This window comes from Ruditapes philippinarum, unplaced genomic scaffold (assembly GCF_026571515.1).
Source record: "Ruditapes philippinarum isolate M1 unplaced genomic scaffold, ASM2657151v2 ctg63_1_1_1_1, whole genome shotgun sequence".
NCBI classification, from domain to species: Eukaryota; Metazoa; Mollusca; class Bivalvia; order Venerida; family Veneridae; genus Ruditapes; species Ruditapes philippinarum.
In genome coordinates, this window is record NW_026866221.1 from 407,047 (window position 1) to 420,311 (window position 13,265).

A 13,265-nucleotide genomic window follows, 5' to 3' on the forward strand; every position below is an offset into this window, starting at 1 on the left:
TTACCCACATTTGGTTGTTGGATAAGACTTTAGTGTGACTAAATAAAAGTGAAGTAATGTTTGCTGACTATCACCTATACTGGACTTGGAAAGAAAAGGAAGGAGATTCCACTAGTCATTATAAAAAAGGGCCATGCAGGTAAATAGCATCAAGTTAATTCAAAATTATCTTCATAGTAACAGTCAAAAACACACTGTTTTCTTCAGTAAATAGATGGCTTTTTGTTCAGAAAAGTTTTCTGCTTTGAATCACCACTGTTGTGTCTTATAGACAGGTAAATACGAAGGATGTAAGTAAAGCAGAGATAGTTAATGTTGATGATAAGTCACAGCAAGTATCTTCCGTGTAGCCTGACAGTGACTTGAGCATCCATAACGGAACCTGTAAGCCACCGACCCTCCTTATCTCTGTACTTTGTCAGCCGTTTACAGTAAACTGGTCTTTACAGTAGCATGAACAATATTCCTTCAACGTTAATTTTTTTCTATAAATAGAAACAAAATTTGTGTACATTTCTTCCCTGCCTGTCAGAGGTGTGTATAAGACTGGAAGGTGATTGGTTGTCAAAGCTGCGGTACACTTCTGGGAAAGTCGTGAGTGGCACATACAGGTTTTGTCTCTCCTTGTGACATACAGAGAGGAATGTATAAGAAAGTGTCATTATGAAACCATTAGAGGTGAGTTCATTATTTATTTTACTTATATTTTATTATAATTTTGTTGTATAAATACACATTTTTGATCACATTGTTCTTCTATCAACTGTCAAATTGTGACATAGAGCACTGTATATTGCTATTGATTAGTATTCAAAATGGAGGAATTTCAAAACTTTAAAAAGTTTTAAAATCTTTTTTTTTGTTACCTTCTGATAGTTGGTTTTAATCACGTTTAATTTCAATAAATGTTTTTATTTCTAACTTGTGAATTAAAGTTTTGTAAAATGTTCTAATTAAGTTTTTAAAAAAAAGATTGAGATCAAGGAGAAAAAACTTGGAATGTTGTCAATTGAATCAGGAAGTAGATGTCAAAATTCTAGAAAATACAAGAATCTGTCATAGATTGCTTGCTGTGTCTTATAAACTGTTGTTTTGTTTGTTTTTTGGTGTGGTTTTTTTTTTTTTTTTGGGGGGGGGGGGGGGGGGACAATGATTTGTGATTTTTCAAACTTTTAAAAGTTTATGTACATATGTTTTGTTAAGTGATGTGCCTGTATGTTTAACTTTCATTTAAGTTTTACGTTATTTTTTTATTTGGAAACATAACAATATGAGACTTAGAAACTTAGTCATTATCTATAGTCATAAACATTCAGTCAGTCATAATTTATTTTAATTATATGACATGTCTATTGTTGACCAAAAAAAAGAGGGAGACGGTAAAAGGAGAGACTCTGATTTTCTTGTTCTACGTCAGACAAAGGAACATATATCTGTCTATAGAAGATGTGTCATATTTTCCAAGATGAGCCAAAATTGGTTTTTTACTTGGAAAAATGTCCCAGTCTGTTCAGTAAAACAAGCTTCTGTCTGATTGGTTGATACACTAAACAGTAGCACAGGTGTGAATAAATTATGCTAATTAGGTGTTCTTTTACCAGGTAAATATAATGCAGGAAGTAAGTGTCTCTTTTTGATAGGAGAAATATGTTGTGGACTGACATTAGATAGAAACGGAATGGTCCCATACTGGGATCTGGCAATAATTTAGTTAATCTTTGGGGAGATTAATCTTAGGGCTAATTCTACAGAAGCCACAAAAAGAGGCAGAAGAAAGGGACTTTCAGAGTAAAATACAGTTACACTGAATAAAATCTTAAATCTTACAGAATCACCTTAAAAAGATTGTTTTACCTACTTGTACATATTTTTTATAAAAGTTCTGAGTTCTTCTACTGATTTGTAAATTAAAGTTTTAAAATCAATGAGTTAAATTTAAGTCTAATTTATTATTCTTTTATAGAAAAAAAAATTTGCTTTGTTCATTGAAATACTTTTTTTCTTTTGATAAACAGTAATTTATACTTGACTTTAAGGACTGCCTATTTGATATGGTATCAGTTGAATGTACTTTTTAAAAACAAATCTTGACTGATTCAATATCTTATATAACTGGTTTACAGTAGAACAAAAATTTATAAAAAAAATATTAAATCTTCCCTTTGAAATTATTTTTATAGAAAAAGAAAAAGGCTTGTCGCTCACATATTTTAGGAAAAAAAATCTAAAAAAATATCTCCAAACTAAAGTCTTCCACCCATTTGTGCTCTGATCCAAAGAAAAACACAAGTGCTTTATATTATATTTCACTTTTTTCATTATTTCAAGACACATCTGAAGGGGAAAAACCTTGACATAGCCTTTTTGCTTATCGTCAAAGCAGCTTTTGCATTCAAGCAGTTGACCTTCTTAACACGAAACCGACACACATTTGATGAGACTCACTGCGTGAACTTTGTACAAGACATATGACTTGAATTTTTTTCATGTGAACAAACAAAAAATTGCAACTGTGAGAACTCCACACCCAAATGACATGTATTTTTTGTATGGCTTGACTTATCAGCATTATGAATCAGGCATTGAGATATAATGTCCCAGTGATTACTGTTGAGTGACTACTGTAAACTTTCTCATATTTGTTCTGCATTGTTTTCATAGAAACATAAAATGAGTTACACTATCTTCACTACAGATATCATTAAGATTTGTCATGTACTTTAAGTATTGTGACATTAATTAATAACATCATGTAATAAAATAGTTAATTTTGCTAATTATTTGCAAAAATGTAGAGAATAAATATGGTTGCTAAGAAACCAACTTACAGAAATGTGAGATTGTTTATGTGACTGTAGATAGGGGACTTTAGTTTTAGTGACATGCTCTCTCAAACAGAGATCTTATGACAAAAAGACAAGTGGGGTTTTGAGTGAAACCAGATGTTGCCAAGGGTAACCACAAAGGGGAGAATTCAGCAGTGTTCAGCAAATGTACTTGACATTGAAAGGATGTCCCTGAGAGGGAGAAATGAATGAACATAATCTTGTTGTGTCCCAGAGTCTTGTCATGTTCTGTTACATTTGTTTTAAAAATCTAAAAATGGGGATTTTTTGTTTGAAGACAATTTGTCTGAAAATGTTACTATAGACTTAGAGTTTTTATTGGTATGACTGTTCCCTTTATCACAGATGTTAAGAAAATATGTGTTTACAGGAAGACCTTTTATGACTTCAGGTTGAGTGACAGATTGTAAAAATAAACATTTTGATACATAATTGAAAAAGTGAATATCAGAAGTCATTCATGCATACTTTAACAAAAATGGAATAAAGCAAATTAGGTAATTAAATTATGATACGATGTACAGTAAAGTTCACTTATAGCGAACACGGTTATAGCGAACTTCCGGTTATAGGGAACAATTTATTTTGGCCCGAATTTTGCCTTATTTAATATAAAAATATACTGTTATAGCGAACACGGTTATAAGGAATTATCGCTTATAAGGAACTCATTTCTTAGTCCCAATTTAGTTTAAAGTACAGTATATTACACTTTCATAACGAACTCAAAAATATTGGCTATCTGTAAATAGATCCCGCATTTTCAACATTCGTTTTCATTGGCACGGATTAAAACTCTGCCAAATGTACCGTTTATTGTTGTATGTACTTCAATACATCTATTAAAATGAATTTATATAGTATTCTATTTAGGATATTTTTAGCATGAGCTCTTTTCACCAAGATAAAACGGTTATTCCTTTTATCCTATTATTTCTTTTCTTCAATAGTTTGCTCGAGTAAAATAATTATAGTAATTTATAATCGTTTTCAACATAATCATGCATGCTTGCAAGCATGATCAATGAAGGGAAAATCGTGTTTATTCTCAATCATGGAAAGAAAACGAAAAGAGTTTAGAAACAAAAATATTATATTTTATGAGAAATTGAGATAGGGAGTAAAACTAAAACTGAAATAGCAAAGGATTTTCAAAATTCCAAAAGGTACGCTCTCGGGTATTGTGTCTAGGCAAATAAATTACTATTTTTTCTTAATCAAATGCTCTTCAAAATGGCGGACGATGGTAAACAATGAGTTTGTTATATGTATATCTGTCCGAAATAAAAACTCCTGATACAAGGAACTAATTCGCTATATGCTTACAAGGAACTCCGGATATAAGGAACAGATTTTGAATGTCCCAATGAGTTCGTTATAAACGGAGTTTACTGTAGTTGTAGACTGAGCTGTGCCTAGTTAGAGTGTAAAGGAGGGAGACAATAGTTAAATCTTGTTGTCAGCCAATACATGAGATTTGTTTTCTAGCCTGGAAGAAGATGTGTTTTCCCTTTGTTGTTTGAATTATCTGAATTTATAATTTGTAAGCTAGAAGACTTTAAAGACTTGTTCTGACAGTATGTGGTATGTAACTAGAAACAGTAAAACTGGCATTAAAACAGTTGCTCTATCTCTGAAGAGCACAACAAGTCATTGAAACCTTCCATAACATAGTATCTGTGATGTTTGTCTTCTGCTTCATCACTGTATATGATCTCTACCTTCACAATGAAGAGTCTCTTTTTGTGATCTTCCTTCCCTCCTTAACAAAAATCTCTTCTGGTTCCATTGCAAGTTCAAGTGGTTTGGTAACAATGGGCTGATTATGCCAGGAACCATTCAGACTGTATGAATTTTTAGTGCTATCTGAAACACAAGGGTTACTGTTTGTCCTGACTGTGGCATGCTGATTAAAGTGATATTATTGTTTCTTTGTAATAGCAAACTTAAAGACAGACATTGTCCTCTGGTTAAAAATGGAATTGCATGAAAATGCGATAATAAGTAAACATGTCAACATTTATTTTTCAATGACAATAGAATCTTATCATTTGTATAACCAGCATACATAATATGATACTTAATTCATGCATATTGCACATTCATAAGTTTATTTTTACCTTACTTCTTTACAGAATGCTAGCAAGAGCTGCTATGATATTTAATACTTATATACATGTAAAGGTAAATGATTTGTGTGGTATTGTCCAACAATATTGACCTGGCACTTCATTAATTTCTGTAAAGGACAGGTGATAAACAGTGGTATCTAACAAATATATCAATATTTTGTTAACTTCACAAGACAATGAGTTGTGGTGTATTGGTATAGATGCCTGACTACTGATCTGAAGTTCCCTGGTTTGATACCTTACCAACACCACGTTATGAGGACATGCATTTTTTTATGCCCCCGCCATGTAATGGCCGGGGCATATAGTGTTACCCTGTTCCGTCCTTCCGTCATTCCGTCCTTCCGTCATTCCGTCATTCCGTCCTTCCGTCATTCCGTCATTCTGTCATTCCGTCATCATCAGTTTCCGTTCATTATCTTAGTAACGGTTGCACACATTCAACTCAAATTTGACATATGGATATGTCGTGAGAAAATACAGGTCAAGTTCGAATTTGGTCATGGTTTGATGATTTTTGGCAGAGTTATGCCCCTTTTACTTTAAAAATAATATGAAATTTTCAGTTTCCGTTCATTATCTCCCCAATGGTACAACACATTCAACTCAAACTTGACATATGGATATGTCATGAGAAAATACAGGTCAAGTTCGAATTTGGTCATGGTTCGATGATTTTTGGCAGAGTTATGCCCCTTTTACTTTGAAAATAATATGAAATTTTCAGTTTCCGTTCATTATCTCCCCAACAGTACAACACATTCAACTCAAATTTGACATATGGATATGTCGTGAGAAAATACAGGTCAAGTTCGAATTTGGTCATGGTTCAATGATTTTTGGCAGAGTTATGCCCCTTTCACTTTGGAAATAATATGAAATTTTCAGTTTCCGGTCATTATCTCCCCAATGGTACAACACTTTTAACTCAAACTTGACATATGGATACGTCACAGGAATGCGCAGGTCAAGTTCAAAGTTGGTTATGGTTCAATGATTTTTGGCAGGGTTATGCCCCTTTCACTTTGAAAATAATATGAAATTTTCAGTTTCTGTTTATTATCTCCCCAATGGTACAACACATTCAACTCAAATTTGACATATGGATATATTTTTGGAATGCCCAGGCCAAGTTTGAATTTGGTCATGGTTCAATGATTTTTGGCAGAGTAATGCCCCTTTCACTTTGAAAATAATATGAAATTTACAGTTTCTGTTCATTATCTACCCAACTACTCAAATTTGACATATGGATATGTCAAAGGAATGGGCAGGTCAAGTTTGAATTTGGTCATGGTTTGATGACTTTTTGGCAGAGTTATGTCCCTTTCACTTTGAAAATAATATAGATACATCTTAGGAATAAGCAGTTTAAGTTTGAATTTGGTCGTGGTTCAATGATTTTGGACAAACTTATCTTTCTTGAATGTTGTAAAAATTTTGAACTTTCAGTTTCAGCACTGAAATGTATGTAGCCATTATTTTGGCTACAAATATGAAATATGCTATTTTCAAAAGGTTTAGACTGAATAATTTCAGTGCCTTGAACATTGTATGAAAATGGTTTGTGTTAACATTGAAAAGTTTTAAGGGCTTTGAACTTAAAATGAAAAAAATTATTTGTGCAAACAAATTTGGAACTAAATATTATAACATCTGAAATTTTGGCTGCATGCGGGGGCATCCGTGGCATGATGACACATTTCTAGTTTTAAATTTTATTTTGAGATTTGCAAGAATTAATTTGAAATCGTTTTACTACATCTGGTTTTTAAGATATCTTTTAAGTACTAGTAGTATTTATTATACAATTTTATTTTTTATTTCATTACATTATCTTTAATTAATAAAAAGAACATAATAATAATAATAACTTAAAAATACTACACTACACAGATAGAACACAGAAAAAATCCAACGTTTTGCACGAGTGAAGAGAGAAATGGCAATTTTAAAATAAGAAAAGAAAAAAATATAAAAGTAGCTGAACCAGGATTCGAACCTACGAGTGTAGTCAATATTCTTGATGTGAAAGCCCTTAAGGACTGTACTGTGCTAAGAGGGATTTATAATTTAGACCATTTTACAACTGGTTATATACATTCATATTGATTTACAAGTAGATAATAATGTTTACGGAATTTACCAACTATGGGGTCAAATGCAAGAGTGCCAGGTCAATGTTGTTTCTTTGAGTAATTGAAAAGAATGATTGTGTTAGAAGACAAGTTTTTATTAGTCCCCTACCAGTTTAACCGAAGGGGACTTTAAGTTTACCTTCTGTCCATCAGTCTGTCATCCATCAATCTGTCAGTCTGTACTTACACATAGATATTTAGGGGGCTATGGGAACAATAGGTAACATTCAGTATTTCAGCTCTTATGTGGCTACTTTTTCTCTTATGTGGCAAAAAGAACAATAGAGAGAACAAAAGAGCAGCCACTTAAATACTAAACTTTGAGCAATGTCTGTCCATCTGACCACAAAACTAGATCCTGTGATAGCAAAAATTACTGAAAATATTTTTATGAAACTTGATATATGGATATATGGGAAAAAATTTTTTTGCTATTGCAACAAATAGACTTAAATATATAGGCATATCATTAGGTTCATTATCAATACCAACGTTGTTACATTACTTTCCCCTCCGAAGTCTCTTCCTAGACTTGGCAGACATTTTTTCCTCTTTTTCCTATGTTGAAAAATTTTTTTTGCTATTGCAACAAATAGACTTAAATATATGGCAAATTTAACCCAAAAACTGATAACGCAGAAAGTTCTGAAAATATTTTTATGAATCTTCATATATGGCTAGATGGCAGTCTCGAGATTAAGTACATCTTTTTCTTTTCTTTTTTTTGTTGTTGAAAAATTTGGTTGCTGTGGCAACAAATAGACTTAAAATATGGCAAATATAATAATGTTTGTGATAACTCAAAAAGTATGTTTATGAAACTTGAAATATGAGTTGATGGCAGTATGGAGATTATACACATCATTTTAATCTGGACTATAGGGTGTCCTACTCCCCCAGCATCGGTGACCACGTCCAGATTTCTGATTTAAGTTTTTATGCAGTAAAATCTTTATACTCTTAGTTCTTTATTTCTTAAGGTATTTACTTCAAACTTCAAATATATTTTTCTGATCATCAACCATCATCATGTCAAGGTTCACAACTCTAGCACGAAAATTAACAGAATTACCCCCCTTTAACTCAAAATTTTCATGAAAAAATGTTGTTGTGTTTTTTTAACTTCTTTATTGTTTAATGTATCTACTTCAAATATACGTTTCTTATTATTTCAAGTCATGTTAAAAGATTCAATTCTCTATTTCCAGAATTATGTCCTCGTTGAACTAGAAATTATTATTTTTTACTTAAACTTCATTTCTTAAAGGATTTACTTCAAACTCCCACATCATAATAATATGACAAGGTCTATAAATCTAGCATCCATATTTCCAGAATTATCGTCCCCTTTAACTTAGAATTTTCCTGATTTATTCTTTAACTTTCTTATTTCTTCATGGTTTTAATTCAAATTTAAAATATATGTTCATTATCAACACCTGCATCATATATGATTAGATTTATAAGTTTAGCGCTTGGTATTTCATGATTATTTTCTTTTTAAATTTATTTGAAAATTGTTTCATTTTTTAAAATTGCCTTCTTTGTTTATTATACATGGTATATTTGAAAATTGTTATTTTTGCACTTTTCTTCATTGTTACTTATGTAACACTGAGAGTGGTTTATGCCCTTATATATGAGATACTTTCCCACATTTAATTACACCACCTTTAGTGTTTGCATATCATTAGGCTCATTATCAATACCAACGTCGTTACATTACTTTCCCCTCCGAAGTCTCTTCCTAGACTTGGCCTGGGAAATCTGTGGGCACGGCAACTCCTGTCTGTAGTTTTTGCATATTGTAAATTAATGCTCATTATGAGTATTATGACATTCTACCAATGTGGTAACACTATAAATAGTATCTACTTTAAACTAAAGATAATTGTTCTTTGTCATCATTTACATGGTGTATGACAATGTTCATAAGTCTAGCATCTTTATTTCAAGAGTTATCTCCTCTTTAGTTTAAGAATTTTGCTTTTAAAAATGTTATATTCTGGCAACAACCAGGGATGTTTTAAGATTGACCCTGAGAGTGTCCGTCAGTCCATCTGTCTGTTCTGTTTCCTGAGATCATTTTTAAAGAGCTTGGAACTTTTCCAACGAATTTTCTTAAATTAGAGAAAAAGTTGAAATATTAGATATACATATTTATTCAGAGAAAATTGGATCTTTTGATTATCTGTTTTATATAACATAATTTCCTTACCAGGCAGGGAAACTTAACACATTACTATGATACAGACAAACTAAGAACTCAAAAGATTAATAAGTTCATTAATTTCTTCCGCAATGGCCAGATATATTTATATTTTTATTTCTCAACTGAAAGGCTTTTTAATTTTGGAGTACTTTTATAGTATCCAAAAAGTAACTCATTGGCCAATTACCTGAATTATCTTTTTCATCTGTTACTTTTTGGCAATTAGTACAGTTATAGTCAATTATATTTTGTTTGGAAGTCTACTTTGGAAATACTACTTTGTTTTAGATTTTGCTACTTTTATGACAAATCATTTCACATTTATCGTAGTGTGCTTTTTTTATAAAATCTCATAGAATAGTTTCACATTCAATCTTTAAAGCCATGTATGACAATATTCTGAGGCAAAACTATTCTATGTGACATTTCTTGCTAAAACAATTTTTTTTAAATGAACAGATTTTTAAAACTGAAATAAGTATGATTTAAGTTCTCTTAAATACACACTATATTTATAATATAATGAAAAGTTCTTAAAGTGTAACAACTGAGAAAGTTTTTTCCTTCTCCTGAACACTTTTAAAAAATGCATATAGACATTGAGCCCTCGACCTGTCTTATTGTCTCTCTTTATAATTAATTTGTGAAAACAAAATAATATTAACAGGGGAGTAAACAAAATAGCTTATTGTAGATGTATTTATTTTCAAGACTTACTGTTAAGTTTTACTGGAATACTTTTATGCAGCTTTATGCTAATTTGTGTATTTTTATATACAATTCCAGATCAAGAGATTCATATGTGAGTAAGAGAGGGATTAAATTTCACAAACAATACAAAAATCTGTAAACATAATAAGTGGGCAATAAAATTTAATACAGCATTCTTCTGGTGGGAAAAGCATCTGGCATTAAGATTTTCTGTAATCTAACTAAAGATCAAAGGCGATAAATAGCTTGGGACACATTAGTGCAAATGACAAACTCTGCTCTCTGCTGACTAAATATATTACCCTCACAAATTACTCAAAAATAAAAAATGGCTAATGTAATAGATGATATTGATCATATTAATGGGTCTTTCGTTCAAGTTACTCCATATTGATTCAATAGTGTCAACCATTTTGGGACGATTTTCCTTTTGAAACATGCAAAGCTTTGGCTCTTAGAACAGTGCTGGCTTATATAAGGTTTCTCTTATAATGATTGTGTCATCATATTTATGTCATTTCCTTTCAAAAATTAAGGGCAATGTTTGAAAGTAAACATTTAATTCAACAAACAGGTTTTTCTAAACTCAATCTAAAGGAAAATGTATGTTCATCCATGCAAAAGTGCAAAAGCCTAAACAAATAAAATTTGAAAATCTTACATATAATTATCAACTAGTGCATTTAAAACAGAAAAAAGTATGCTGAAGATAAAAAATATACTCAGAATTAAATATAAAATTGTGTATGTTTGTGTAAGGGTGTGTGTGTGTGTGTGGCATGTGCGCATGCATGTGCCTGTGTATGTCTTTTTAGCTCACCTGAGCTTGCTCAAGGTGAGATTTTAGATATGCATTGAGATATATCAGGATTTGGTACATGGCTCTGTAGCTAAATAATAACAGTAACCTACATCAAACCATTTCCAATAACTTTGAGTCTGACTCACACTATAGTTTTTGGAAGGCGATTATTTGCTTTATTAGAATTAAGTGTTGGTGTAAATAGATGTCAGGCAATATTAAAAAAGTTTTCATATATCGTATTTTTAATGAGAAGAAATGTTTTGCACACTATGAAGATTTCAGATCCTTTTTTGTTTTATATATATGTACATGTGTACAATATTACAGTTCAATATCAGCACTTTGCTTTGTAAGAGCCTGTCTAACAGAATTTGTGTTTAATTTACAAAATTGTCAGAGAAAGAAAATTTACCAAAAGTCAAAACATCACAGAATCTTGATTTCCGAAACTCAGAGAAAACTTCTACTTTGATCTACTTTTTTCGTTGCAGAGTTTTTAACCATTTAGTGATCGGCTAAGAAAATTAATTCTGTCATCGGTTTTATTTGAAATGTTTGCGGTGACATTTTCTCAGAAACGAATGTCTTGCGTTATTGTTCACTGCAACTTGGGGACGGAACAAATAGTTCCACACTATTACTTTTCCCCGATAAAATTAATCAACTTCTGTGTTTCGATGTGTTTCTTGGGACACTTTTATGGAGCATAAGATGTCTCCAAAATTTTTCAATTCAATTTATGTGACAATTGAGAGACGGGCTACACTTGAAATATCTATCACTTTGATACTATGTCATTGAGATAATTGAAACACAGATTCGATACTTTATATTCTTTTGTCCCATTGCCTCATGAAAAAGTCTTATATTCTCCTTCATTTCTGAAGAGTCTCTAAACTGTGTCCTATGTCATTGAAAAGCTTGATTCTATTGATTGCAAGCGTCTATAGCATCATGTTACGATTTTGCGCAAAGCTATTGATGTTTTGGAATTTTGTCTTGTTTAATCGTGGCAATTAAATCGAGACACCAAAAACTTTTCAAGATTAAATCAGAAAGACTCATTCTGTACTAAAATGATTCAAGGATTCTTTTGTTGGTGGGACAAAATTTTGATGAAATTGTCTCCATGGTTATGACAAAGTCGTAAGAATTCATTTATCTCTGTCAGAGGATACAAAACTGTTATGACAAAAAAGAAATCAGACGATATCACGGAGATGAGAAATGAAAACATTTTCCACGGTGTCAATTTATTGCAAAGGAATTGCTAATGAGAAATAAGAATGCGTGAAAGTTGTCTATGCCTTTTTTAGCACCATTTTCATCAGGAGTTGGGCACTTGCCGAACAATATGGCCCTTGATGGGTTTTTGATAATTCAACTTTATATCTTATAACAGATTATCTTCTAAGTAAATTCAATAACTTACAATTTGCAAAGAAAATCCATGCAGCAGGATAAAGGAAAAATCATATTAAATTATTCACTCTTAAACATTTAACATCTAAGTTTCATGATGTTTCACAGTTTATTTAAAACACATTTTAATCAGATCTCCAAACAATGACAATGCATGAAAACTTTTTTAGGAGATTTTTAACAAAGAACTGGTTTTTATTATAACAGGCATACCACAGTTTGAAGGTGCCTTTTTCATTGTAAAATCTTCATACAACTTCTTTTATTTACTGTTGTTCATCTGTATAGGATTTTGTTTAAATTCACCAGTCAGATTGTCCAGAATTAATGTTCCTTACTTACTCAAGATTATTAGAGATTTGTTTGTGCTCACCCTATGTATTGGTTACATTTATGTTCAAAGAGCTTACAAGCAGTCCCTTTGTTAATTATACTCCAAAAACAAAGTTTAGGGGGGTAATAGGAGTCCCCTTCATGGTTTCCGGACGATAACTAGAGTTTGGAATCAAACTTGGTATATAGCAACCTTATGTGGAAACCCCGGTTGGTATTGCATTTGGAACCCCTTGGTCAAGGTCACCATTACTAAAAGTAGAAAAATGGTTTCCAGACAATTACTTGAGTTAGGAATGAGATATTGTAATCAAACTTTGTGTATAGCAAGCTTATATGAAGACCCCAGTTGGTATTGCATTTGGACCACTGGGGTCAAGGTCACAGCTATTAAAAATAAAAAAAAAATGGTTTCTGGACAATAACTAGATTAGGAATGAGGTAGTGTAATCAAACTTGGTGTATAGCAAGCTTATATAAAACCCCGGATGGTATTGCATTTGGACTCCCTGGGGTCAAGGTCACCATTACTAAAAATAGAAAAATGGTTTCTGGACAATACCTAGAGTTATGAATGTGATATTGTAATCAAGCTTGGTGTATAGCAAGCTTATGTTGAGACCCCGATTGGTATTGCATTTGGACCCCCACGGGTCAAGGTCACAA

The 13,265-nt window shown here is 31.8% G+C and overlaps 1 protein-coding gene across 3 annotated transcripts in view; it reads left to right on the top strand.

Annotated features, from left to right (window-relative positions):
* Positions 1-25: 25 nt before the first annotated feature.
* LOC132731809 (zinc finger protein basonuclin-1-like) overlaps positions 26-13,265 on the top strand; it is a 76,484-nt gene continuing 63,244 nt past the window's right edge. The window contains exons 1-2 of one of the 3 annotated variants that reach the window (XM_060718074.1): positions 26-139; positions 533-678. In XM_060718074.1, coding sequence (XP_060574057.1) covers positions 664-678 — 15 coding nt within the window. In that variant the 5' untranslated portion in view covers positions 26-139; positions 533-663. Of the gene's footprint in view, positions 140-349; positions 679-13,265 lie in introns of those variants that run through there. The other 2 variants (XM_060718073.1, XM_060718075.1) reach the window with 2 other exon arrangements.